At 41.2% G+C, this 26,003-nt stretch overlaps 1 protein-coding gene across 1 annotated transcript; it reads left to right on the forward strand.

Moving 5' to 3' along the window:
• The first annotated feature begins 1,096 nt into the window (after positions 1-1,096).
• Positions 1,097-25,978, forward strand: LOC115379637 (FERM and PDZ domain-containing protein 4). The gene is made up of 17 exons (XM_030080417.1): positions 1,097-1,169; positions 9,140-9,256; positions 14,539-14,699; positions 14,995-15,097; positions 15,934-15,979; positions 17,061-17,165; positions 17,857-17,964; positions 18,382-18,513; positions 18,985-19,104; positions 19,366-19,502; positions 19,853-19,979; positions 20,298-20,387; positions 20,502-20,684; positions 20,888-21,023; positions 21,135-22,103; positions 22,721-23,920; positions 24,259-25,978. The coding sequence occupies exons 1-17, from the start codon at positions 1,129-1,131 to the stop codon at positions 25,506-25,508; spliced, it is 5,025 nt and encodes a 1,674-aa protein (XP_029936277.1). The 5' UTR covers positions 1,097-1,128; the 3' UTR covers positions 25,509-25,978.
• The last annotated feature ends 25 nt before the right edge of the window (positions 25,979-26,003 follow it).

Below are 26,003 nucleotides of genomic sequence, written 5' to 3' on the forward strand. Positions count from 1 at the left end.
TAGTTTTAATTATTTTGATACTACTGCATCATTGTGTGTGTGTGTGTGTGTGTGTGTGTGTGTGTGTGTGTGTGTGTGTGTGTGTGTGTGTGTGTGTGTGTGTGTGCGTGCGTGCGTGTGTGTTTGTGTGCATATTGGATTGATGGCTAAAATGTTTGTAGTCTCCTCTTACGAATAGCCGGTAAAAATTTACAAGTTCAGCTATTTTCAAATGTGGAAACAAATGTATGGGCATCTGATCTATTTTGCAGTTGTGTAGCAGAGACTTTGGCAAGGGAGGAGAATACGAGGGTCCCCTGCCTTTCCAGCTGCTCCACCTGCTCCTCTGTGGCCTTGGCACATATATAATATGCACATTATAATCATCATCACCCCCCTTTCCACCCTCTTTTCTCTTTCTCTTCTTTTGCCACACCTCACCTTGTCGAGCAGCAGCATCCAAGCTCCTGTAGATTCTTCTTCTCTTCCTCCTCTCTGGAAACAGACTACATGCTTGGGGATTGATGAGGCTGGCCGATGGGCAGGAGACGGGGGATTCTAGGGAGCTGGCTGCATCCATCAGCAGTTATTTGTGAGCCCCTATAACCCCTGCTGCCATACCCCCCACCCCCACCCTGTCCAATGTCCTCTTGCATTCCTCCTTCCTCTCTTTACCACTGTCACCCCACGCACCCACCCCTCCCTCCCTAACTCTGCCCCTCTCCCTCTCTCTCTCTCTCTCTCTCTCTCTCTCTCTCTCTCTCTCTCTCTCTCTCCCGCTCTCTCTCTCTCTCTCTCTCCAAAGCTGTTGTTACTGTGCGGCTCCTGCACATCATTCCACTGCGATGGAAATTAAATGAAGGTGGCTTAGCGCAGCTAACAGAGGCATGCTTTGAAGGATGTAACCGGGGGAAGCTGCACTGCCAGATCCCTTTCCATGGACTGTGGATTTGCGCTGCTGAGGCGAGGACACAGCAATCACTCAGCCATGCAGAAGCCCAGACAACAGGACTAATCTCTCCACCTGACTTGTGGAAGCTCCGTTTTTTTTCTGAATTATTTATTCCCTACTGCTGAAGACAGTGGGACAATGGAGCCAGAGTGAAGTAGATGGTAGATTTGTAGCCCTGACTGCAGTCTGCAGCACACATGGATGTGTTCAGCTTTGTGAAGATGCCAAAGCTGTCAGGGTGAGTCCGATGGATGCTGCTGTGTATGTGCCTGTCTACCCCTGCATGGCATTTGTTTAAAAGATGCCGTGTTGTATAGTCAGAAGCATGATGTAGAGAATAAGACAGCAATTAGAAGAACATGTTGAGAGGGGTTAGAATAAGAAACACGCCGAGTTTTAAAACGATCATGAGAATAACTTGTGAAGTCATGTATGTTATGCGAAATGAATGACCAAGTGAGGTAGATGGGAGTGGGGGAATGGGATGGCTATACTGTGGATATTACCAGATGTCGCTCATGTGTCTAAACTTGGCACAATATTTACTGTGTTCCTTTCTAAGTTCATAAAATTGCTGTGCACCATATAATGTTTATCTAATCATTTAAAGGTTTTTGATGCCATGGCAACCAAGGATATTTTACCACACCATGAAAACCAGCAGGAGTTATTTCAGATTTTGTTTTGTTAACACAATTTTAAAATGTTTCAGTTAAATGCATACTGGGAAATAAACATGGAAACATGATCATTTTCTTTAAAGAGAGCTTTAAACTATTTCCACAAATCAGATATTCAGCATTAAACCTGTCTTCTTGATGGCAAAGTGTGTTCTGTCAAAGGTCACCAGAAAATTATCATATTAATATTAATATTAATATTATCATCTAATATGGCTAAGTTCACAGTCCATGGCTTTCAACAAATATGCACGGGGATGAGGACTCACAAGTTCGCTAGCTGATTCAGAGCAGGTAAAACCTGATACTGCAGCTTTACCCTTTTTATATTAAACTGCACATTATTGCACTGTTAATTTGGTGTGTTTCAGTGTGACATAGAACTTGAATGATTGATTTTTACCAAGAAGCGTTGGGATATAAATGATGTAACATTAGTGGTTGTGCAGATCCTGAGTAATTCATTCATTTCCGAGGCACACAGCTCACCTTATGCACCCATGAGTTCTCTAGATTGTGTTCATCTGCCACAGTGGACGGTAATCCTCCTAGGGGATTTAGCTCCATCAGCAGCACCACAGGCCATTGGTTGTGAAAGCGGTTGATCATAAAAGGAACATATTTTATCACATATATATCTCACATATTATGGGATACCCATTCATTGCATTTCTCCTCACTTATGAGTCATCATCTGAATAAATTGGCATTTGTTCTCTGCTGCAGTTCAGCATTGTGTTTCATTTCTTTTGTTGTAAGGAAATAACCGCCTCTGTTTGGAAACAGTCCTGCAGGAAAGCAGGTGGGCAGGTAGAGCTATTCCTTCAGATGATGAGACCATCACTTTTCAGTTAGTGTCCCTCCATGGCTGCGTTTATGATGTGGCTCCCAATGGACCACCAACATCAGTGCATCCTGTCACTGCTAATAATGCCACACACGCTGTTGTGCCTGATTACTGGTTAGCACTGCTGCTACACACGCTTTTTTTTCTCTGCTGCCAGCCAGAATTTGAGTCAACAGGGTGCTATTTTGCTGTGGCTAAGAGAACATTTTACACAGTGAGCCATAGTCTGTGTTTCAGAGATCCATGAGCAGAGGAATATTTCCCGCTGTCGTCTCTTCCTGCTGCCTAACAACACCCCCAGATGTCTCTGCTGTCAGAAACAGGAGCATAAATTTGCTTTGACTTTCTACATTCTTCAGTGTGTTTATGTCTAGTGAAGATTTTCACTGGTTTGATATTTCTTTTTTATTTGAAAGATCTTGTACTTAATACTCATCTTCTACTTCTTGCATCCAGAGAAAAGGTTGAAGCATTTGACCACAACTGTTTAAAGTGGTGTCTTCTGATCTTACAATGTAGCAATTTAGGTTAAACTGAGAGCATAGTCTGAGAGGCAACATTTCTGATGGATCCTGTGGGAGCTTTAGATGTGAGGTGACTGACTCTTTTAAGGAAATAATGTTCATAGAGTGTCTATGTAAAAAGCTAAAGCCAATTATTATACAATGGTAGTGACTAACTGACTGAATGTTGTTGTCAAGGTCTGTGTGCGTGTGTGCGTGTGTGTGTCTATATGATATTAAAAAAAAATAGTTGTTTAAGTGACATGAAAAGATGTCACTTAAACAACTATATTCACTAAATGAGTGAATATGATTTTTTTTTTTTTTTTTTTTTTTTTTTTATAGCAGTGTAGCAAGTGGTGTCAAGCCCCCAATGCTAAAGATTAGTCAGAGTAAAATTAGCTGAACTGTTGCATGTGTGTCGCTATTTGGTTCATATTACAGTTTACTATGTGAGCCATGGTTAGGCCTATTTTAACTGTGCAAAGTTTCCACACAGAAGTCACTGAACTGGACAGAATTTGATTAACCTAAATGTTCATCAGAGTACAAGGAGACCAAAAGATTTGTCTTACTTGGCTGTTCAAATCAGAACCTCTCAGGAAGAGTAGACCAGAAATGGCTTGGGGTTAGCAATGGGAGCCAGCTGGCTGGTGAAAGAAGTCTCAGGCAACCATTTATTTTGTTCTGTCCTTTAGAGCTTTTAGCATAAAAGCAGTGAATAGCACAATGAGGTGCAGGAGAATCCAAAGCAAGCTCAGTGCCCACAGGGGAAGTTCATCACTATATTCAGTTAATACTTTACATAAAGCACTGCAGAGCAAAGGAGGCCTGAGGAGATTACAGTGTAATAAAGAGTGATATGTTTTATGAAAATACACAGATGTTCTCCTTTCCTTTCTGCGTGTCTCTTTGTTATAGCAGGCTATATATTTTAAGCTTAATATTAATAGAATGAGGGAAAAAGATCCCTCCATAGTAAATGCCGTGGGTGCTGTGACAGGCATGTGTATGCTGAGGCCAATTGCAGCCCATCTCTAAACCGTGCATTATCTTAAGCATTGAAAATGTCTGTTCCTATGTGTATTTGCACACATGCACATCCATTTTCCTAGAACCTGTAAGCTGCTTTCCATACCATTAATCCAAACCATCACTATTCTGTGTCACCTGCAATGATATTATATATTCATATTTATTACAGAATGAGGATGAGTGCATTGAGAAATAGTGCTTTGTTTGTTTGAGGTAATGATCTAACTTAGTGGCTAGTGTAGTGCCAGGCTGGTTCCTGTGGTGCAACAGAATACAGTTTCAGGTTTCAGAGGACCGATCACTGTTTGACAATATTGATGCATGTGATAGTTAACAGATAAACCACAATTGGAGACATTGGGACTCCTAGGCTCACTTACTCACCATAGAATACCAGGAGGATCTTAGTAGGTGGGTTGGTTCCCACATGCTGTTTTATTCCCATCCAGAGGAGATTAGCTAACCAGAAAAAACACTCTATATAGAGACACCAGAGAGCAGCTCAGGATAGTGCTGTTGCCCATGGCAACAATATCAGCACTTCCGAAGACAAATACGGAAATGCAATATTCAGCTGTTTTGGAATGATGGTAAAAATACTAAGACAGCTTTGTCCAGAAGCAAATTTCTTGGATTTGAGTATTCCTGCATAATGTCAGTACTCTATGCTACATGGCAAACACTAGAAATTCTGGTCATGCAGTTCCTATGTTTAATTATGTTGGTGTGATAATTAGACTATCAGCTCCTGATCATTCACATGATATGTAGGTGGTTGACACCAGTTTTTTTTTCCCACTCCAATGGCTAATTAACTGTGAAGCTGTCTTGTTACATAAAATGGTGGATAAAAATTTCATAATGTGCTTAATCTGTAACTATTTGGACTATAATGTGTATCTTTGAAATAACTTAAAGTCTTCCTCTTTTTTTGTAGGGATACTTTAGGAATGAAGTTTAAATAGCAACATACAACATAAATAGTGGACCGGATCAGTGTACACAATGCTTTCATGTTGACCAGAGGATTTATACAGAGCCATGACAGTGCTCGGGGAAGTCAAACAGAAGGCAGATGTTTTCCAAGACAAAAGGCAGAACATTTCTGCCCCCAACAGGATGCAGGCAGTCTTTGAGGAGCAGAGGAATAAGGCCCTTAATCAGAGTGGTTCCTCTCTGTCTGAACCACTTCTCTGCTCCACTCCCCAGCCTCCTCCCAGGAGATGGTCATCTCATCTGCTGTCTCTTAACAGATTACATATCCAAACAGAATTACATTAGCAGTCTCCCCATGCATAAATATCTCTGTTTAGTTCAAGAGCACTGGGAGAGCAGTGTCATAGACAGCTCATCATGTCACTCTTGTCACTCATGTAACCTTGCATTCCCTGTTGCATGAGAATAGGAAAATACACATTTCTTACACCTTGTTGCATTTGATTTAGGGGTGAAGAGAGTAAGTGTGCAGTGTTTGGTGATAAAGTAGAAAGTATTACAGCATACTGTATATTATATGCAGCAGAAACTATCTGGAGTGTTGCAAATGTCACGATGCATGAGGGAAGGGACTGTTGAGGCCAGATGGTCTATGAGACTGTACCCTTCCATTAAATCACACATTATACCGCAGTGTTTTCCATAGTGGCCACTTTGGTATACAATTATGTGTTCTGAGATCAAGTATAGTGGGTAGGCACCAAAGAACAACTGATATTCATATGGCGATTTTGAGAGTGTGGCCAAAGAGCCAGAAAACTGTGTAGTCTGGTTCTGTGGTAATCATCATGCAAAGGTCAGCAAAATTTAGCTATCTGGCCAGAATCATAGGGGCAATCACTAAATTGCCCATTGCATATAGTTCTCTCAAGGGAAATGATGCACTGAACATACAAAAAAAGAGAAAAAAAACATATTATAAATTATCCTTTAATCCTCAATACTGATAATGGTGGGCATGTGGCACTAGAGCGAGGTCTCATATAGCCAACACTCATGGAGATTGTCTATGTAAATTATTCAAGTGTAGTTGAGTGTCCCACTGCTAGAATGGTCTTGCTAGCTGTGGCTTGTCAAAAAAACAAACAAAAAAAAACATAGTTATATCCTCCATTAAGAGCAATATAGCCCTCACAATGCATTGAAATGCCCTCTTGCATCTGACTTGTAAAAGACTGAGAAGCAAGTGAAAGTGAACTACTGTGATAAAGCAAGGATCACGTTGTTCATGCAGTTTTTATGAGGGACTGAAAAGTGATCTTTTCCTGATCTTCCCAGACAGCAAAATAAAACAAATCTATTCAAAATTATAGTTGCTGGTAAATTTAGATGACAGAACATTGGCTCGCTTACTGACCAAGACACTGTTTATCTGTTTCCCAAAAGATTAGGACAGATGTGTGCAATGAATGACAGCGTGACACTGCGCGACAGTGTGATGTAATCTCTCAATCTTGATTATAAAGCATTCTTAAATTCACTGACCTTAATTGCCATGACAACAGCGGCTTTCACTCTCACATAGCTGCAATGCTCTCCGCTGATTATTATTTTCATCTACTATGTGTTGTGTAAAGAGTGTTGGTTGTCTTTGCGGGGGAATGACTGACAGCATGTGATGCCTTTTTCATTTTATGATGCTCTAAATGTCTGCTACTGTATTATTATTTTAGCTTATTTGGTTGCAACCGAATTAAAAAAAAAAAAAATGCATCATGTGATATGGATTGTATTAATGTGCAAATTTTTTAAAAAAATGGACAAAAATGTGATGCTTCTTGTAAATTTGGTGCATTTTGCTTCAAAGGAGATCCATGAAAAACCTATATTTGACTGGGAAAAAACATCACTTCTTCTAGTTCTAATTCTCCTCCTCCTCCTCCTCCTCCTCTCTGACTCTTGGGTAACCTGTTCATGAATTGTGTAGTATAGCTTACCCACTTGGCGCTTGATTACTCAGTCCTACGTGACAGTGCAGACATAATTTATTAATGCCTGGTGAGAAAGATCGGTTTCACTGTCCACCAGTGGGTGAACCTTTTTAGCGTCTTTGTAAGCTATTATTCTGCTGGGGTGCTTTGTCTCAATGATATAACGCACTTCCCATCTACAAGCAAACTAAATCAAAGATCACAGCATCTGTGACTGCCATTAAAAGTGAGAATTGTGGCTGAGAGGAACAGGATGGATTTTGTGGAACTACTTGTCGATTCAGAGCGATATTATGAGGGCGCTTCATCTAAATCTGTGAGTAGAATGCTCCATTATCCTGCACACCTTAAGAAAATTGCCCAACTTGTATGTGGTTGCTTTTGTACAGCTGAAAGCCTGGGAAAAATACAACAAGTAACACTCATATTCAATAATTCTTTGAGCTGCAAGTCCTGTCACTTACATACATTACCTCTGAGCAAGCTTGATTTACATTCAGCAGCTTTGAAAGTTAAACATTAATATGTACAGCAATGGTAGATCAAAGATTGCTTGTGTTAACATGGCTGTGCATTTTCTTTTTTTTTCCAAACATGAAATGGAGGATAGAAGTGGGAGTCGTCAATGAGATGAACATAGCCCCAACAGTGTCAGACAGTATCCAGTTGTGTAGACACACATCATTTAAGCTGGAGGAAATATGTTCTAAATATACACCGCAGAGGCCTGCTCCCAGCTAATGTACTGTAGGTCAGATAAATCCATATCCATGTGGAAACTCTAATACCCCCCAAACACACCGCTGCGTTGGGACAGAAATCAGATTGCTTCCTGTGTTCTAAGCCAAGCCCCAAATAAACTGTGCTATTATGCAGTAGGTAACATCCACACTGTTTTCCCCTACCTTTTCAGTGTGATTGCACTATGAATTAATTATGATTTAATGCACGCAATAGCACTTCGAATGTTTTTCTGGTGAGGTTGTGTGACCTCGGAGCTGTTTTTAAGCTTTGGTTGCATTCAGTTGCATTTTGCTGTAGCTGTTACAGCAGATTGAGGGGGGAAGAAATTAAACATTACAACCTTTAGCAAGGCTGATCTTTTTGTTTCATTTTGTCTTCTCTCAGCTTATACACGTGTTCATAAATTAACAGTATAAAGGTGTTCATGCATAGCTCATGAAAAGGACATGCACACACACAGACAGGATGCACATGGGCTCACACAGAAACACACACACATACACACATTCACGTTTTGCACACAACTTATTCTCATCGGTACAGTAACTGGGAAACATTAAGAGGGAAAGAAAGAGGAGCTTTGAATAATGAATGCCAAGAGCCCTGTAACACGGCAGACAAGCCTTTGAAGTGACATAACTTACTGCCACTGCTTTCATAGCATCACCATTCTGCAGACACATAGACAGAGATACTGAGAGAGGGAGGGAGAGACAGACAAATGAACAGAGAGAGAAAGGGGTGGATGGATTTTAACCGTTTCCAGTCAGTCTTCTGAAAATCTGCACCATGCCCACTTGTAGCCTAACCTTGAGGCATGTGTTTTGTTAGACAAATGTGATTTTTTTTTGTTGTTGTTTGTTTTGTTTTGAGAAATTCAGCTGTAATGCTATTTTACTCATACACAAGGCTATCATAAATTGTTTGCTGAACAGCGGAATAGCTCATCCTCTTTTCTCCGATAAACTCTGTCAACTCTTCTTGGCACTGAGCATATCAAATAACTACCTTATAAGAGAGATTCCTCTGGGCTTTATGAGGAATCTGCTGACATCTAGGAATAAAACCAATTTCATGCCTCTCAAAGCAAAAGAGTGAGGCATGACAACTCCGCCTGTGTGTCTAGGTTACATAATTAATTTGATTTGCATTCATTGACTGAGCCCTGGTTATAGAACACTGTTTATCACATTGAAATTAGACACTCACTTGTCATTAGTTTTGAATCACCTCAGATTATGCTGTGACTCATTTATTCCTAGTATATGATTCACACTGAGCATCACATTACTCTAACAATTCTTTCTTGATTTTTTTTTTTTCCGTTTCTAAGCTAGACACATATGTGCCATTGTGAACATCATCAAGTATGAGCCATTTTATCGGGTGCTGCTGGTGTGGTTATGCAAGCAGTGTTTAATGCACTGAATTGTGATCTATGCATGATTTCTTTCTCTTGCCTGCTTCTCTAGCCACAGGACCAAATCCTCAGGCTGGCCACCCCCTTCAGGGACCTGGAATTCATCACAGGGACCCCCCAATGGTTGGGACATGGGCACCACTAGAGAGGGGCGTGACTGCTACATCAAGTAAGTGACCGGTTTTAAATAAACCGAACGGGAGCTTTCTCTCCCCCAGATGTTTCAGAGGCTTTGCCAACCTGTGATTATTCTAGCCACGTCACCGCCTCCACACTGTCTCCATCTGTGCATTCAGAATACTGATTCCCTGTTTCTTCCACTGCTGCGCACATACTGCCCCTGCCTGCTCTGTCTCTCTCTTTCTCTCTCTCTCTCACACACACACACACACACTTATGCACACGCTCACATTACTTCTCAAACAGACGCGAACCATCCTGATCTTGCAACAGCCGGGAAGGGCTTATGTATGTGTTTGCGCTGCTACTGATGGAGGATTCACCTGCACAGGGACTTGTATTGTTCTGACAGTCTGCATGTCTCTGCGGAGATGCCGGGTTGCAGCGTTATCAGCATAATTGATCCTTAGGCACTTCTGGATATCTGTACTGACAGGTAAAAAGAAGCCCTCGATGTCTCTAATGGCACAGTGTGTTGGTCGGTCTTATTCTTGAGTGTGTGAGCGGGATGTTACGGTGTAACAAGTGAGTGCTTGGCTGCTTCCTCTGTTATTTTGTTACTGTACACTATGTATCTCTGGACTTCACTGTTTTGTTTTGTTTTTTTTTTTCCAACATTCTCATCTCCCACCACTGATCTACAATTGTGCATTCATATTGAATGTAAAAACGTTGCAGCCCCCATGAACCAAATTCCATCAAATATAGTGAATTCTAATTTTCCTGTTCACTGTTTTTCCTCCCATTTTGTATTTGTTCTTATGCAAATGAGAACAAACAGTAAACCCTGTTTAAGTATGTTTTTTTTTTTTTTTTTGTCTCTCACTGAACAGTGGAATAGAACATAAAGGAGTGTACAGTGATTTGCCATTGGATTGTATGTGACTCTGTCTAATGGGAGAATGGTTTATTTTAGTGTTACAGTATGCCTAGTAGGAGGAACATAACTCACACATGGGTTATAGCAGGAGAGGCATGATGGCATAAGAGTTACATAAGAATTAAGGAGCAGTGGAACAGCTGCATGCAGAGGGCTTCTAAGATGTTACATATTGTAGGCTTGTTTAAGATCCAGCCTTAGTTTTCTAAATGTGAAGAGCATTCATAAATAATCTAGTACGTGTGTCTGTGGCTGTCAGAAGAAATCTGAGTTTGTCACGGCTCTGGTGTTCTCATACTAAATTGTTGTATTTCTAAATGAGACACTCATTTTTAGTCGTTGTGACAGGAAAACATTAATAAAGTATCAGCTGTCATTTAATATGTGACACATAGCATTTAGCAGATGTAGTGATGAAGCGTAGGGATTGCTGTAACAGCGTTCAGCAAAAAGGATCAATATCAGAAAAGGCTGTTGGAAAGACGCGTGACACGCTGGCTCGTGACTTCTCATCAGATGAGTCTGATCAGCAAACCCTTATTATCGAGCATGTACATGGATAGATGTCAAAATGGCAACCTTTGTGTGCAGCGGGCAAGGATGTCAGCATTAAATAAGTGAAATGGTGGCGGTAAGCACCTAGTTGTGATTGCTCAATTTAAAAAGGTTGTGTTCCAGTCTGGACAAATATAACTCCTTCATGACTAGCAGCAATAACAATTTGTCAGCTATGTTAAAGCAGCTTCTCACAACTGAGGTAATAAGACATTGCTTTTGGCATTAAGCTCACACCAATTTACAAAAAGGAAGGCAAGAGTGAAAATGCCTTCTTTGCACAGTGGCAGTGTAAGGCCGGCATTTGTTGCTGTGGCTAATAGTCACTCAACATCATTATTCCTGATCTTTGTGTTGATTATGTAGCCCATAGTGTGCTTTTTGAGAGCTGTATATAGTATTGTGGAGCTACACTGAAAGCTAATGGGGATGATTAAGGACCATTAGACGCAAGGCTGTCAGCACATTGGGAGGCAAGCCATTTTTAGCAGGTGGCCATGGTTGGGGAGGAGACAATACACTTCCTGGATGCACAAGTCCATATGGTTTTTGTTTGTGCACAATCTGGTAAGTTTCATCACGTAAGAGATCAAATTGACACAAATCCAAATTCAGCGTACATCAGAGGCACCTTGTGAAATTCAAGGTGACACTGCTCATTACTCAGTGCTTCTGTAAATATTTGTAATGCAGTTATTACATCTTGTTGGGTAGTGTGAGCCGGGGTTGCCACTCATCATATGCTGCTACTATAAAAAGTCATCCCACGATGATCAGAAAAAATATTAGTAGGCAGTATTAAATCAATATTAGAGGTGATTTGTTCATTGTTTTGCACTAGGATGATGAAAGTGAGGAAATATGGGTCAATAAAATGTATATACACAAAATTATAGAGTGCAGAACAGCAGGTAAGCGCTCTGTGGCTCTATGACTGCACAGCACATTTAGTGTATGTGTCAATGCGTACAGTGTGTTTGTGTCGGTGTGCTTCTGAGTGAGTGTTTCGTGTTAGTGCTGCACACTTTGAGTGACTGTGAGTCTACATTCATCTTAAGGAGTTCATTGGAAACAAGTTAAGCTACAGTACTGAAAAATTTTACGTGTACCCTCCTGGTGTTTTTAAACGCCACTCTTTTCTGTTACAGGGCCAGAGATTAACGTATTGATGCAGTCAGGCAACTGATGGATAAAAAAATATTTGCAGAAGTGCAATTAGGAAGCTGTCAAGCTTAAGTGCATCAGGTGAAGGCATGTTTGAATGATTTGCCATAAATAAATAAATAAATAGGTTACGTGGATATACTGTATTACACAAAAGTTGGGTCCCAAGTAAAAGTTGTATCCAAATGCTACAGCGAGACACATTTTGTCAAATTCCACTTTACTATCAACTAACTGTATGTAGAGAAGAGCCTGCTGATTTTAACAAAGTATTTACAATTTAATGCAGAGCCAAGGCCACCCATTGCCTGATTAGAGGCTACATGGCTGGTTTGATTTTCAGCAGAAACAATGATGATAATGTCTTACAACAATGAAACAATACAGGTAATCAGAGTGGGCTATGTGCAAAATATACAGTGGCCTTTGCTTAAAATATTCATACATAATTCAATTATTATGTATTAACATGCAGCATTTTAATATCATTACTGCATTAGCGTAATTACTGTAAGCAAATGAGACGCTACACTTTTGTAGTGAAATTTTTTATTATGTTCGACTGGATAATTTTTTTTTTTTTTTTTTTTTTTTTTTTTTAAGGAAATGTGCTGGACTGTGTTACAGCACAAAGACAGATTTCTTAATCACAGTAAACAGGAACAGTTTTTACTTTGCAGGTAGGCCTAATAAGCACATTTATTCCTCTCCCATTATTCTAACTGCATGACTTTCACTTCATGTTCAAAAGCTTATTTGCTGTTACCGTGGGCGGTTATCTATTGCCATCCCTCTTCTTGATGCGTGCCTGAGATCAAGAAAATATCAAAATAGTATTTTTTTTTTTAACCTCAGCTGATTGGATAAAGCCATTCACTCTGCTGTCTTATCTCCTCTAGATTGTTGTAGCTCCCTTTATTTACACCTGCCTTGGTCGACCTCTTGGCTCCGGCTTGTTCAGATAGTGGTGGCTCGGGATGTAAGTGATGGACAAGAAAACCATATCACTTAACTTCTGTTGACTTTATATCGGTTGCCAGTCATGTGTAGAAGTTTTATCTATTTATCTATTTATTTATTACTTTTAAAGCTCAGCAAGCACTGGTCCCTATTGTAGTTATCGTATATTGCTGACCTTTTAAATCCCTGTGAACTGTCCTGAAATTCTCTGGTGGAATCTGGTGGATTGACCTGCCCAAGGAATACAGCTTTTTTACATTTTTCTCTTTTACTCCTTCATTTTATTTTATTTTATCTTATCCCAAACACCAAGCTATTCCTTACATTTTTTGCCATTGGAATAAAGTTTTACTATTACTACTGTTGTTGTTGTTGCTGTTGTTGTTGTTGTTGTTGTTGTAAAATCTTAAGGCTCATTTTTGTCTAAGGTGGTGACAAGAGTATAAAGCAGAGTGTATATGGAGACACACTCAGATTAAAGGAAAGGATTCAGAATACATAACAAGCAGACACTAGGAAACATACAATTGCATTTGCATTTGTTTTAAAAAATGTTGGATTCTTAACTGAAATATAATATGTGTGTATAAAATATATAAGTTCAATCAGCTGTTTCTTTATTGCCTTTCTAGAAGTGGCAAACTTGATATGTGTGTGTTGGTACTGAGTTTTATCAAACAGAGATTGCTTTCTCCCTTTGCCTTGAAAGAATAATTGTTAGGATTTTGAGGCAAATGGTACATGTGTCAAGAATAACTGTGAATTACACTCTGCCTTGTCTGCCCACGGCCTTAATTAACCGACACTGTTGGCACCATGGGGAGCTGCTGCTGCTGCTGATGCCTTCGCTGCCAGAGCGGGGAGGAACCCTGTAAAAACATACAGATTACACAGCATGCATAAGCTACAGATGTGCACTTTATTTGTTCTCAGAAGAAGGTAAATGTAATTGAGGCAGAAAAGGTGTTGCAGGAAGCATGTGTGATGAAGTCAATCAAAATATCTGAAGTAAGGCATGAAAAAAGGTCCAAAGTGTAGATTGCCATGTTTGCAGCCAGATATCAGTGGCAGGGTTTCTACATTTGTGCACAGCAAAGGTCAAATTGAGGCAGTGAGGAAATTGCAACAGCACGACACTCCAAATCATACCTTTCTTGCATCTTTATTAGAATGCAATACCTTAGGAGGGCAAAAATCCTATTTGGTAACATGCAGTCATGAAAGTGCGATGAAGTGCTGAGGAGAGCAGTGTATGCAATTGCAGTTCCTTTTCAAGTTACAACAGGAAAGTACAATTGTGAGCTTGATTGCCATCGCCCACATGTTCTGTTTTAGAAGCAATGCACTAGTTCCTTATTTCACAGAATATGTTGCTTTCTAGGTTTGAACGTTTTAGGGGATTTTAAAGGCATGGAATTTGCTGCCTTTCCTTTTATTCAAAATATTTAACAGCCATTGCTTTTTATGTTTGTGGCACTAGAATCTGTTGGTTCAGCAGGCAAATGCTGTCATATTCTGGGTCATGAATGCTTTGTCACAATGCATAACACAGTGATAAGAATCGATGTGCATAAATCTTTGATTTTAACTTTCTCAACATATGAATGTGCAGAATGTAGTCTCAACAATATACTATCTTTTTGTTCTGTTCATCCACCATAACTTCCACTCTAATGATAATGATTGTCATTACTGTACACCCTTTCGCACAGCCACGTCTCTCAGAGCAGTTCCCTGGAGGAGGTTCGTCTAGATGGGGATAAGTTTGTGCCTCCAGCCCCTCGGAAGGTGGAAATGAGACGAGACCCAGTCCTTGGCTTTGGCTTTGTGGCAGGCAGTGAGAAACCTGTGGTGGTCCGCTCAGTCACACCAGGTAAAGTGGCCCAGCTTTTGCAGTATGTTTTAATACACCAGTGAGTCATTCCACCTGGGGCAAATATCTACAGATTCTCCAATGGAGAAGAAATCCCAAAATGGAGCTAAAATGGGAGAGAGAAAAAAACACTCAAGTTGTGCTATAGTGATGAATCATTGATTTTAAGAGTGCTCACTGACTAAGCATCCATTGGGGCCTTGGGCCAGAATGCAGGAAACCAAGAAAATAAAGAAGAATGGTTTGACCTTCTGCAATTTGTACCACTTAACTCTTGTTTGGTGTGTGTTGGCAGGGGGTCCCTCGGAGAGCAAGCTGATCCCAGGGGACGAGATCATCATGATTAATGATGAGCCAGTCAGCTCAGCACCCAGGGAGAGGGTTATTGACCTTGTCAGGTGTGACAGCATGCTAAGATGAGATGACATTTGGCTTTTCTTATACCTGTTGTGGAGAATTATACACACACTTCCTGTTGTGTTTGCCCTGTGAAATGCAACGATTAAGTTTGTTTCTCCCGGTTTGTTACTTATCTACTACTGTTTATTTATTTATCGCAATAATTTACGGGTGGGCATATTGTAGAAAGCCATAGATTTGCATAACGTATCCAAAAAAAAAAAAAGAAGAAGAAGAAGAAGAAGCAAAAAACAGCTTGTCAAATTAGTCATTTATGCCTTCATTTATCAGGTGTTCTAATAAAGCCGAAATAATAATTGGATCGATCTAATGAAGCACAGACGACACCTGCACCATGCACTATGATTCAGCTGCACGCGGGTGTTGGTGTTTCATCATGCGTCTCATTAGATTAATGTCATTGACACAGCTGAGTGACTGGCTGTGAGTGCTGGGTCCTCATATGACCTGTGCTGCAGCCTGTAAACAGTAGATTAGTGTGGTGAAATATGCCCATGTGCAGGCCACTCCATCATAGCCCCTTTTGTCTTGACTGGGCTCTATCTCTGCAGAATGATGCACTACTTCAGCAAGACGGGCATCCAAGACCCTCACTAGGAGACAACGCTCCTCTTGCTGCAGCCCAATATGGTGTTAATCTCTAGTCCCACTCATCGATTGAAACGATAAGAAAATGCTGCTCACTGAATAATCACAGTACTTTAAACAATAGTGATTTTTTGCTGAGTGATTAATCACACTTCTTTCATGAATGTAAAGAATCAAATGTCAAGTTTTCCATTTCAGATTTGTCTGTGTATGTTCTTTCCTGCAGGAGCTGCAAGGAGTCCATAGTGTTGACTGTGGTTCAGCCATACCCAGTGAGTTCTTCCATCTTCAAAGTCTTCATTCCCAAAAGGAATACCCTCCAATAGACTGTTTGTGTGTTTGGGGCTGATTATTTTGTTGACTTTGTGAATACAAGACATGAATCATGCCCATATGTCGGTGTTGGCACTGTATCAGCAATGCTGTTGCTGAGTGCTACAGCCTGGCTAACTCAAAGCGAGTCAAAACGCTGCAGTCTCTCTAAGTCTTCTCATGTTGTAGCATCAGATCCTCTCAAGACCTCAAATGACCCTGCCTTGTCAACATCGACTAGAATCAGGGAGCACCAGATGGTGATGATACCATGATGCCAAGAGCATATATTCTCTCTTTGTTTATAGTTTGTGAAATAAGTCAGTGGAAATTATACATGAATTCCCACCAAAAATAGACCAAATTTGTGCATGCTCACTGAGAACAATAATGCAGAAAACCTGAATAAGGGTATCCTCTGTACACTATGACATTAATTACAATAATTTGCACCATGCACAATTTTCCAGACCTTTTCAAATTATTGTTTTGAAATTACATCCTTCCACGATTCATTTCAATTAATCATGTTTCTCAGAATCATGAGTGTTTCAGGGGAAATGGTATGATAAGTGTTATTCTTTGAAAAAGAGGCTTCCACATAACAAGCAGCTATACTTGAAAAGGACTTCAGTTTGCAGGAAAAAAAAGGAATGCAGGATCCCATGAGACACAGAAGAACAGGAAGAGGAGCTCTACTAATCCGGCCTGTAATTGCTCCCGTTTACCAGACATTACTTTGCAGGCTCAACAACACACCACCAGTGGGGGTGTTGTCCCTCTTATGTCCTTACCCAGGACTGTTTTAATTTCATCAGTTCAGAGTGAAGAAATGGAACGATACACTGCAAATGCTTATATTACAAGAGGGAAACATGTCCATGAATTGTGTGGAGCTGTAAAAACACATGACTCATGACTGTGGCATCTCTGAAGGTGCCAGACCTGTTACTAATGGTCCTTTTACTGTTTCTTTTTCTTTTTGTTGTTGTTGTTGTTGTTGTTTTTTTTTGTTTTTTGTTTTTCCTGTCCATCTTCAAGTCACCCAAATCAGCGTTCATCAGTGCAGCCAAAAAGGCCAAGTTAAAGTCTAATCCTGTTAAGGTCCGCTTTGCTGAGGAAGTCATCATCAATGGCCAGGTCCCAGTGAGTCACACTTGACACTAACTCATTCTACATTCGTCAGTGTTGGTAATAGGGAATAATTAATGCAGACTTTTATAAATCAGTAACTGTAGGATGAAGAACTGCATGAGCAAAAAAAAAGAAAAAAAAAAAACTCTTCCAACCTCTGTTGCTTTGCTGTTCCCTCTTTTCCCATCTCTCTATTATCTCCCTTTTCAGCTGTAATGACATAAAATGAAGTGCATGTGGGCATAAGTGGCAGAAACAGGGGGGGGGCACTTTGTCATGGAGAGCTTCAGTGATTTGTTAGATGACTCACAAAGAGCATAGGTTTTTGATAGAGCAACTACAGAGCAATGAGGCTGTCATAAAATTATATCCATGGAGAATAATAGTATAGAAACTATCTTACTGACTAATAATAACTGGCTTGTAATAACAATGCATCAATATTTTAGAAGTAGTGCTTTGTAGTCTTCCACATGGTGCATTAATATCATGGAAATGGAAATGAAACCATTTTTTAAAAATAAAATATCTAATGTCTCATGTTTTAGTCATCACAGTCATTCTCACACCGGGTTCCTGAATGTTCAATAATCTTTCTTCAGGGATCTTTTAATTTACAGCTTTACCTTAACCAATACACATGAACAGTTTAATCAGCTAATCAATTTTAATAAGTGTGATTTATGTCTCATTCCAACCCCAGGAAACAGTGAAGGACAACTCCCTTCTCTTCATGCCAAATGTACTGAAGGTGTACCTGGAGAATGGGCAGACTAAATCCTTTAAATTTGACAGCAACACATCCATTAAGGTAGGTGCTGGAAGCTCCATGGTTCACTGTGAAATGTTTTAAAGGGTATTGCATAATCTAAAGTGGTGTTGAGTTTAACTGTTAAATTATTCATAGTTGTACTGTAGATTTTGAAGTACAGGTTCCTGTCTTCACTGTGGCCTACAGAAGCTTATCTGTACTTTAATTATGATTCAGGCAAAAAGCAGTTTGAACTTAATTAACTACAGAGAGGGGTTTGCAAGAAGGTTTTCTTCACTTTAAACTGTTCCAGCTTAAATTAATATTTATATTTGTCATGTTTTGTGTGTGCTCATCCATGAAAATGATGTATGGGTACAGTGCATTCACTTGGCAGAGCATATGGTGAGCTCATGGAAAATGCGGTGTTTGCATGGTGCACATTTAGTATTAATTGTGACTCTGTCTATATGAAAGGATGTCATCTTGACCCTGCAAGAGAAGCTATCCATTAAGAGCATCGAGCACTTCTCTCTCATGCTGGAGCACAGAGCCGAAGGATCTGCCAGCAAACTCATGCTCCTGCATGAGCAGGAGATGCTAACTCAGGTGAGACAGTTCACTTGGCACTGGGTTGTCTCATGGATTTGGTAGGATAATATAAGCAACATATTACCCTTCTTTCTATGATACAGTAACAACAAAAGAATGGCGGGTTTCCGCAGTCAGTACAACAGGGCAAACATGACTGCATCAGAAAATGATTCTGATGAATGATGAGTGCAGTGGGTAACACTATGCAGGCCATTAACCAGGAAGATGACAGGGAGCCTGATGCAAATGAAATGTTAGTCATGATGGCATATCTTCACCTTCGAATCCATGTAATAATGCTGACATAACCCATAATGTGGATCACTCCTGTAAATGTATTCTCTGTAATCATACAGAATGCACTGCACCCACTCACTTTAAGTCGTAGAGAAATGAACAATGTGTAAGCTCTTGTGGTTAAATATTTTCCAGACACAAACATCTCATTACTGACCACACATTCTTTACCCTTATCTTATGTTCTAGGTGACACAGAGGCCAGGGTCACACAAGATGAAATGCTTTTTCCGCATCAGCTTTGTCCCCAAGGACCCTGTGGACCTGCTGAGGAGAGATGCAGTAGCATTTGAGTACCTTTATGTTCAGGTGAATATCTGCAGATACAAGACAACAAGGAGATGCTTGTAGTTTATAGTGGATATATTCTATGGTGAATATATCTTTGTGGTATGTCCTTGCAGAATTATGCAATGTTAACTTCAGAAATCTCAGAAATAGGACAATTATAGTCTGTAATGACTTCCACACAATTGCCGAAGGTGTTTTGTTGTCTTGCATTTCGTGGTAAGTAAGAAGAGTAATTGAAGTGCAGCCTCCTTCTGTCCTCTTCCTCTCTGTTTCCTCTAGAGCTGTAATGATGTGGTGTTAGAGAGATTTGGGTCAGAGCTGAAATACGACACAGCCCTCCGTCTGGCTGCCCTGCAAATGTATATTCTCACCATCAATACCAAGCAGTCCCAGAAAGTTTCCCTCAAGTATATTGAGTAAGTGGATTGAGTTTCACACCACACCATGCGGGTCAAGATTAGCCAGACTCAACTGGAGGTCTCACTCTATATGTGTACTATGTGACTCCTTAGCCTTGCTACACAAGGAACTAGCAGCCATAATGCTGTTATACAATCAAATGATAATATTCCAAGTACTATTGTTCTGCTGCATTGCCAGTTTATACTTCCCTTCTGGTTGCTGAATAGCTCCAATTGTACCCTGTCAGATAATCAATGCGCCACCTCTACGTGAAGTAATTGATCACTGGTTAGGAATGATGACTTGACAGTTTGTGTTGTGCCGGAGTGACCCTGTCTAATCAGTATGGGATATGGCTCCGCAGGAAGGAGTGGGGCCTGGCGTTGTTTCTGCCTCCTGCAGTGTTGTCTAGCATGAAAGAGAAGAACATCAAAAAAGCTCTCACTCACATCCTCAAAACCAACCAGAACCTGGTACCACCGGGTAAAAAGGTATGAATGTTGCTTCTCTCTTTCTCTCTCTCTCTCTCTCTCTCTCTCTCTCTCTCTCTCTCTCACTCACTGTCTCCCTCTCTCAAAAATTTCCTTCCTTTTGCACCATAATACATAAGAAAAGACTTGTGACTACCACCTAGTGGTAGATTTCAACATCATGGTCCTGGGTGGTTGTTGCAGATGATGCTGCAAACACCTTTTACAAACTCCTTTTACAAAATAATACATTTGCTGTGAATTTCATTAATTGATTTCTGCTTGGGAGTCATTTTAGTTTTATCTTATCTTACATTACTTTTTCACTCTGCCTTCTAGCTGACAGTCTTACAGGCAAAGGTACATTATCTGAAGTACCTCAGTGACTTGAGACTATATGGAGGACGGGTGTTTAAATCCACATTAGTCGTGAGTTACTTCCTTTTTTATTGAGCAAATAGATGACACAAAATGTTGCCATATTAGAATGTACATACTTAGCTGTATTTTGCACCTCTCCACACCCACTTCCCCTGTTTACAGCAAGGCGAGAAGCACACAGAAGTGACTTTGTTGGTCGGGCCCAGATACGGCATCAGCCATGTGATCAATACCAAAACAAACCTGGTGGCCCTACTGGCTGATTTCAGTCATGTCAACCGCATTGAGATGTACACAGAAGATGAGAAGATGGTCAGAGTGGAACTTCACGTTCTAGACGTGAAGGTAAACATACAAATGTCTACTGGTTTTATGGATATTTTCGTCTGTGCAGTTAATGTTGATTGCTTTTGCAATAATACTCTACTATTATCCTAACAAACTCCAAGTCTGAAGTCTGTCTGGCAGTCATTATAACCTCATTCCACAGCCCAGCTCTCCCATTCATTGTGTGCTCATTGTCGTCTGCTTATCTCCCTCTTTCACAGCCCATCACTCTCTTAATGGAGTCTGTTGATGCAATGAATCTGGCCTGTCTGACTGCTGGCTACTACAGATTACTGGTGGACTCTCGGCGCTCAATCTTTAATGTGGCCAAAAGCAACACAGAGAATATGGAAACAAGTATGTCTGAACTGATAAAGTGCTGCCATTTAATTTTAGACAGCACACTACAACATAATGCAGTATATGAACCCGATATACACCTGATTATTTTTTGGTTTATCTTTATAGGTCATGAGACAAGAGTAAAGCAGAATTACCAGGCCATTGAGTGGGCATACAGCCCACCATATAAGCAATGTGAGGACAGAAGCAACCAGATGTGTAGCCAGGAGTGTGAATACATTGACCATGGAGGACGCGAAAGTGAAACTGCTCCAGTCTACATCACTGAGATCCACCAGCCTCAGCACACCATGCACATGGCAGAAAGAGCAGAGTGCTGCAGAGTGCCTCACTCGCAACCCTTCCTCAATGTCCCAAGGCCCAAACCTCAGGACTCTCCAAGGAGCGCCAAGGTCTCCTTCATATTTGGAGATCCTCCCTTAGACAGTGTAAACCCTCAAAATCTGGGCTACCAGAGACTGATGGACGAGAGCCCAGAGATTTTAGACAATCACAGCCCCATGTACAGGCGTCTCGAGGAGGACTACAAGATGATGGATGCCATGGAGGATGGGGATGGGTATCAGTACACCACCAAAATCTTTGGTCCTACCGAATGCATCGAGGAGCCTCTGCTGCATGATATCTGCTATGCAGAGACAACAGATGACGCAGAGGATGAGGATGACATCAGCTGTGAGGAGGACATGGTCATGAGTGACATTGACAAGCCTACGTTCCTTGCACTCTCAGGGTCAAGCGATGACATCATTGACCTGACCTCCCTCCCTCCACCACCAGAGGGTAATGATGAGGAGGACAATGACGTACTGCTGCACTCCCTTAACCTGGCCATTGCTGCTCCTCCTCCTGGCTTCAGGGACAGCTCTGATGAAGAGGAGCAGCAAGGGGCTGGGATTCAGCCGCAGGGGAGCTGCAATGATATCCCAGTATCTCTGATAGACTCAGTTCCCACCCAGGGAGTGGAAAGCCACGGAGAGCCCCTGGATGATGCAGTGGTGTCCACTTTACAGGCACTTGAGGCCCTCGCCGCATCTGAGGAACAGAGTCCTGCACAGTCAGAGAATAGCACAGGTTCTCCTTACACTATTGTAACGTTCATTCATTAACACCACACTTTGTTCCAGCCATTCACTTTTGATTTATTCTTGTTGATTTTTTTTTTCAATAAAGCCCATTTTGTTCTATGTTTCCATTTTGTGAGTATTTCTTCATTCATTTGTACATTGATTCAATATAATTGTCTTCATCACCACATCATTCACTTATTGAAATGTGTTCCTATTTTGTGGATCATTTTTTTATTTTCTCATTTTGTGCAGTGTAAAATGGCATAGATGTTTTTTTGCTATTGTAGAAAAAAATTATACATTTCATTTATCCATGTTAAGCATGTGTTATAAAAGCATTTTAAGTCATTGACTATTATTTGATAAATATTAAGATACCATAATTTAAACTTAAATGTTACATAGACACTATCACATTGTCAGTGTTATTCCAATGCAATTACATTTAATCTATTTTTCACTGAAATACTAAAGAGCCATTACATTCTCTTCAGTGTTACTAAGGTTTAGCTTTATATTTTACTCATTCCCTAACCTATCTCATCCCCTATCTCTAACATTTGCTCTGTGCCTCACACATGAAGTTGTTAATGAGGTGTTTGTTTTTTCTGTGGCACACAGGTGTAGAAATATCACGGGCATTTAGCCCAGAGTCTTCCTCAGATTCTGGCAATGAGACTAACTCCTCTGAGATGACAGAGAGCTCAGAGCTGGCCACTGCTCAGAGACACTCAGAGAACCACTTGAGGATGCATGCAGCCATGACAGAAGGATATCACGCCGTGAATGAGGAAAAGACAGAGTTTATTGCAACTAGTGAAGGTGGCGTAGGAGCCCTGCAGTACCATACCCAGGAACCTCAGGAGGAGGAGGCAAAATCATCTGCTGTTTCCTCCTCCTCCCAGATACTTCATCCTGATGGTGGTGAGATGGAGCCAGAGACCATGGAAACCAAATCACTCACTGACTACTTCAGTAAGATGCACATGGGCTCAGTAATGAGCAGGCAGACAGGAAAACAGAAGGAGTCAGAGAATAGAATCCAGGGAGAGTCCTGTGAATCCTCCGATAGATTCCATCTTAATTCTCAAGAGCTAAATAAAGAGGAGCCCCCACATCTGGTTGGGAAATATAATGCTTTCACTGTGAGAGATTCTCATTATATGAATCAGCTTGATTTGGGGCGAACTCACTTTAGAGAGAGACACCAAAAATGGCAGCGAGTGCCTGGAAACAAAATGGCTGAGAATCTCTCACCAGAATGTGTGAGTGACTCACAGGCTTCCCACGCAGACAGGTTAGCAATAAAGGGAGACAAACAGGATTCAGATGAAAGAAGCCAGCAGTTAAATGTCCATCTACGCTCTCCTTCCAAAGGGCCCATCACCGCAGAGGATGCCGGTTCAGAGCAGCCGCAAATCAAGATACCAGCAAGTGAGCAAGACGTCACACGCTTATATGAATACCACCTGAGCAAGCGCATGTCATCAATACAGAGTGAGGGCATCCATTCTCTTCAGAGCTCACAGTGTTCCTCCATAGATGCAGGCTGCAGCACAGGCAGTAGCAGCTGTGTCACTCCTATGGATTCACCTCTTTGTGCTGCAGAGAATATGCATGTACTGTCAGACTCCTCGCTCAAGGGGCTAAATTATATACCCACCGAGGAGAAGCCCTACTGGCCCCAAGGCCAGGGGAAGGCTGGTCATCCAATTGACCCCACCCTTCTGAGGAAGATCCATGCGGCTACTAGTGCTGAGTCAGGGTTTGGAACCACACGGGATGGCAGCCACAGAATGCCCAAGATAAAAGAAACTACAGGTAAAACCAAACAGGGGTTGTTCTCTTTGATCAGTGCTTGTGTAAGTGAATGTAATGCACTGAAGTGTCACACAATGAGACACTTGTTGAATTATTTAGTAGCATGTAAGATGTATCAGGTAGCAGGTGTCAGGCCTGTTGAAGAGAGGGATAATTTGAGGAAAGTCAGCCTTTATCTTTCTGTATGGTATGTACATTCAATTTGGAAAACAAATCACCAATATACTTACAATACACTTGATTGACACCTAAATGGAGCCAAATACCATTATAAATCAAAGTGTGCATCAGAGAGATGCTTAACAATTCTCTTTGTTTTCCTACTACCCCTAGTGTAGCTTGCACACAGCTGAAGAAGGTTGGGGGAGAAGACTCATCCTTAGCTCTCTGGAATGAGACCAACACCACCACCACAACCACGTCACCATCATCATTAAAGAGGAGCACAGAGCCCAGTGGGCAGACACAGGGCTGTCCCGAGCCCCACCCACATGTCCTGGCTTCCCCCTCTAGCATAAGTTCATGTGACCCTACAGCCGGCAGGAAGCCACATAGGGTTCGGATGCTGAGGAGGAGCTGGAGTACCATAACGCCAGGTTCTAGGAGCTTGGAAGCTTTGTTAGAGAAGACCAAAGCCACACTTACAGGGAAGAGTGGTGGGCAGACTGTCCAGTCTCATGATCCCCCAAAACTACAGAGGAGATTCTCTGCCAAAACCTTGCCCAAGAGCTGGTCCCAGGGCTCAGTTGCCTCTAACTCCTCTGGTAGAAGGCTCTTTAGAGGGGCCTCCATGTTGCTACCGCCGTCAGCAGTGTCAAGGCTGGATACAGGTGCCTGGAAGTGCCACGGGCCATTCAGTCACTGCTTCCTAAGGAGAAAGATGAACACTTATGGTGATGAGGAAAACAGAGAGACGCACTCACCTTCTCCATTCTGTCTTGGCCAGAAAACCACACCCACCCTCAGTGATGAGGAAAACAACACAGTCTTGAAAGAAGACTATGAAGCTGAACAGTGTATTATGGCTGCTGCTATGAATGACATGAGCCTTAAAGCAAGGCTAGCTCGTGTGAATTCAATGAAGGGAAAAACCTACAGTCTCCCCACAGGGTTTGCAGACGCACGGAAGGATGCCTTAGAGATGATCAGCTTGGTACGTTCCAGTGTAGGCCAGTTGTCCAGGGGCAAGAGGTCTGAGGTCAGTAAGGCTGACCTGGGGAAGTTCTCCCAACTGCTTTCCATGCAAGCCAAAGCACTGGGTAGTGCTTGTAGTCAGATGGCCCTGGAGCACAGCAGTCCAGAGGAGTTACTGCTTACTCTGACGCACAGCTTCCATACACTCTGCTGCCTAACACAAGCCTGCATGTCACTGGTAGAAGGCCTGAGCACTGAGACCCGGCGTCATGAGGTGGTAGCCAAGGTGGACGAGGTGGTCATGAACTATGTGTGTCTGCTAAAAGCTGCTGAGGTGGCTTTGGGAAGCTCCTTCAATGACCAAAGTGTGAATGCATTGACACATCACTCTACCACCATGTCTGCTATTATAAACACACTAACTCACTCACTGAAATCACTGCTCAACAAATAAACTGTTTTTCTGTTGTCCTGATTATTGATTTCAAAGCCATACATAAGAGACATGGGTTTAACAACCAATGTGAACTGCTGTGATAAACCTTGCCTTGTGTATACAGTATTTTATTATGTAAGATACAAATGAATTATATGAATCATAATTAAACTTTTAAATAGATTATATTAAGGCCTCTATGAAGAAGAATATAAATTCCCCAAGAATATTATCTAATATTACATTATAGGGATTATTTTAATAAGTTATTAATGGTCTTTGGGGACTCATCATGTAGATTATTAAAACTTTATTAATGTATGTACCTTGGTTATAAAAATGCATACAATATAAAATAGCCAGTTCTAGACAAATCATGTGCAGGACAAGACATGACAAATAAAAATAGCGCATATGACTTCAGTCTTTTTCATTTGCTGGAATCACCTTGATTTTATGAATACTTTGCACATGATCACCAAGTATGTTACTGATTTTTTTGTCAACATCATT

The sequence above is a fragment of the Myripristis murdjan genome, chromosome 21, assembly GCF_902150065.1.
Source record: "Myripristis murdjan chromosome 21, fMyrMur1.1, whole genome shotgun sequence".
NCBI lineage: Eukaryota > Metazoa > Chordata > Actinopteri > Holocentriformes > Holocentridae > Myripristis > Myripristis murdjan.

Coding starts and splice junctions, on each gene's coding strand:
- LOC115379637 (XM_030080417.1), top strand. CDS start 1,129: ATGGATGTGTTCAGCTTTGTGAAGATGCCAAAGCTGTCAGG. Junction 17,965..18,381: donor ACAGCAACACATCCATTAAG/GTAGGTGCTGGA, acceptor TCTATATGAAAG/GATGTCATCTTGACCCTGCA. Junction 21,024..21,134: donor CACAGAGAATATGGAAACAA/GTATGTCTGAAC, acceptor TTATCTTTATAG/GTCATGAGACAAGAGTAAAG.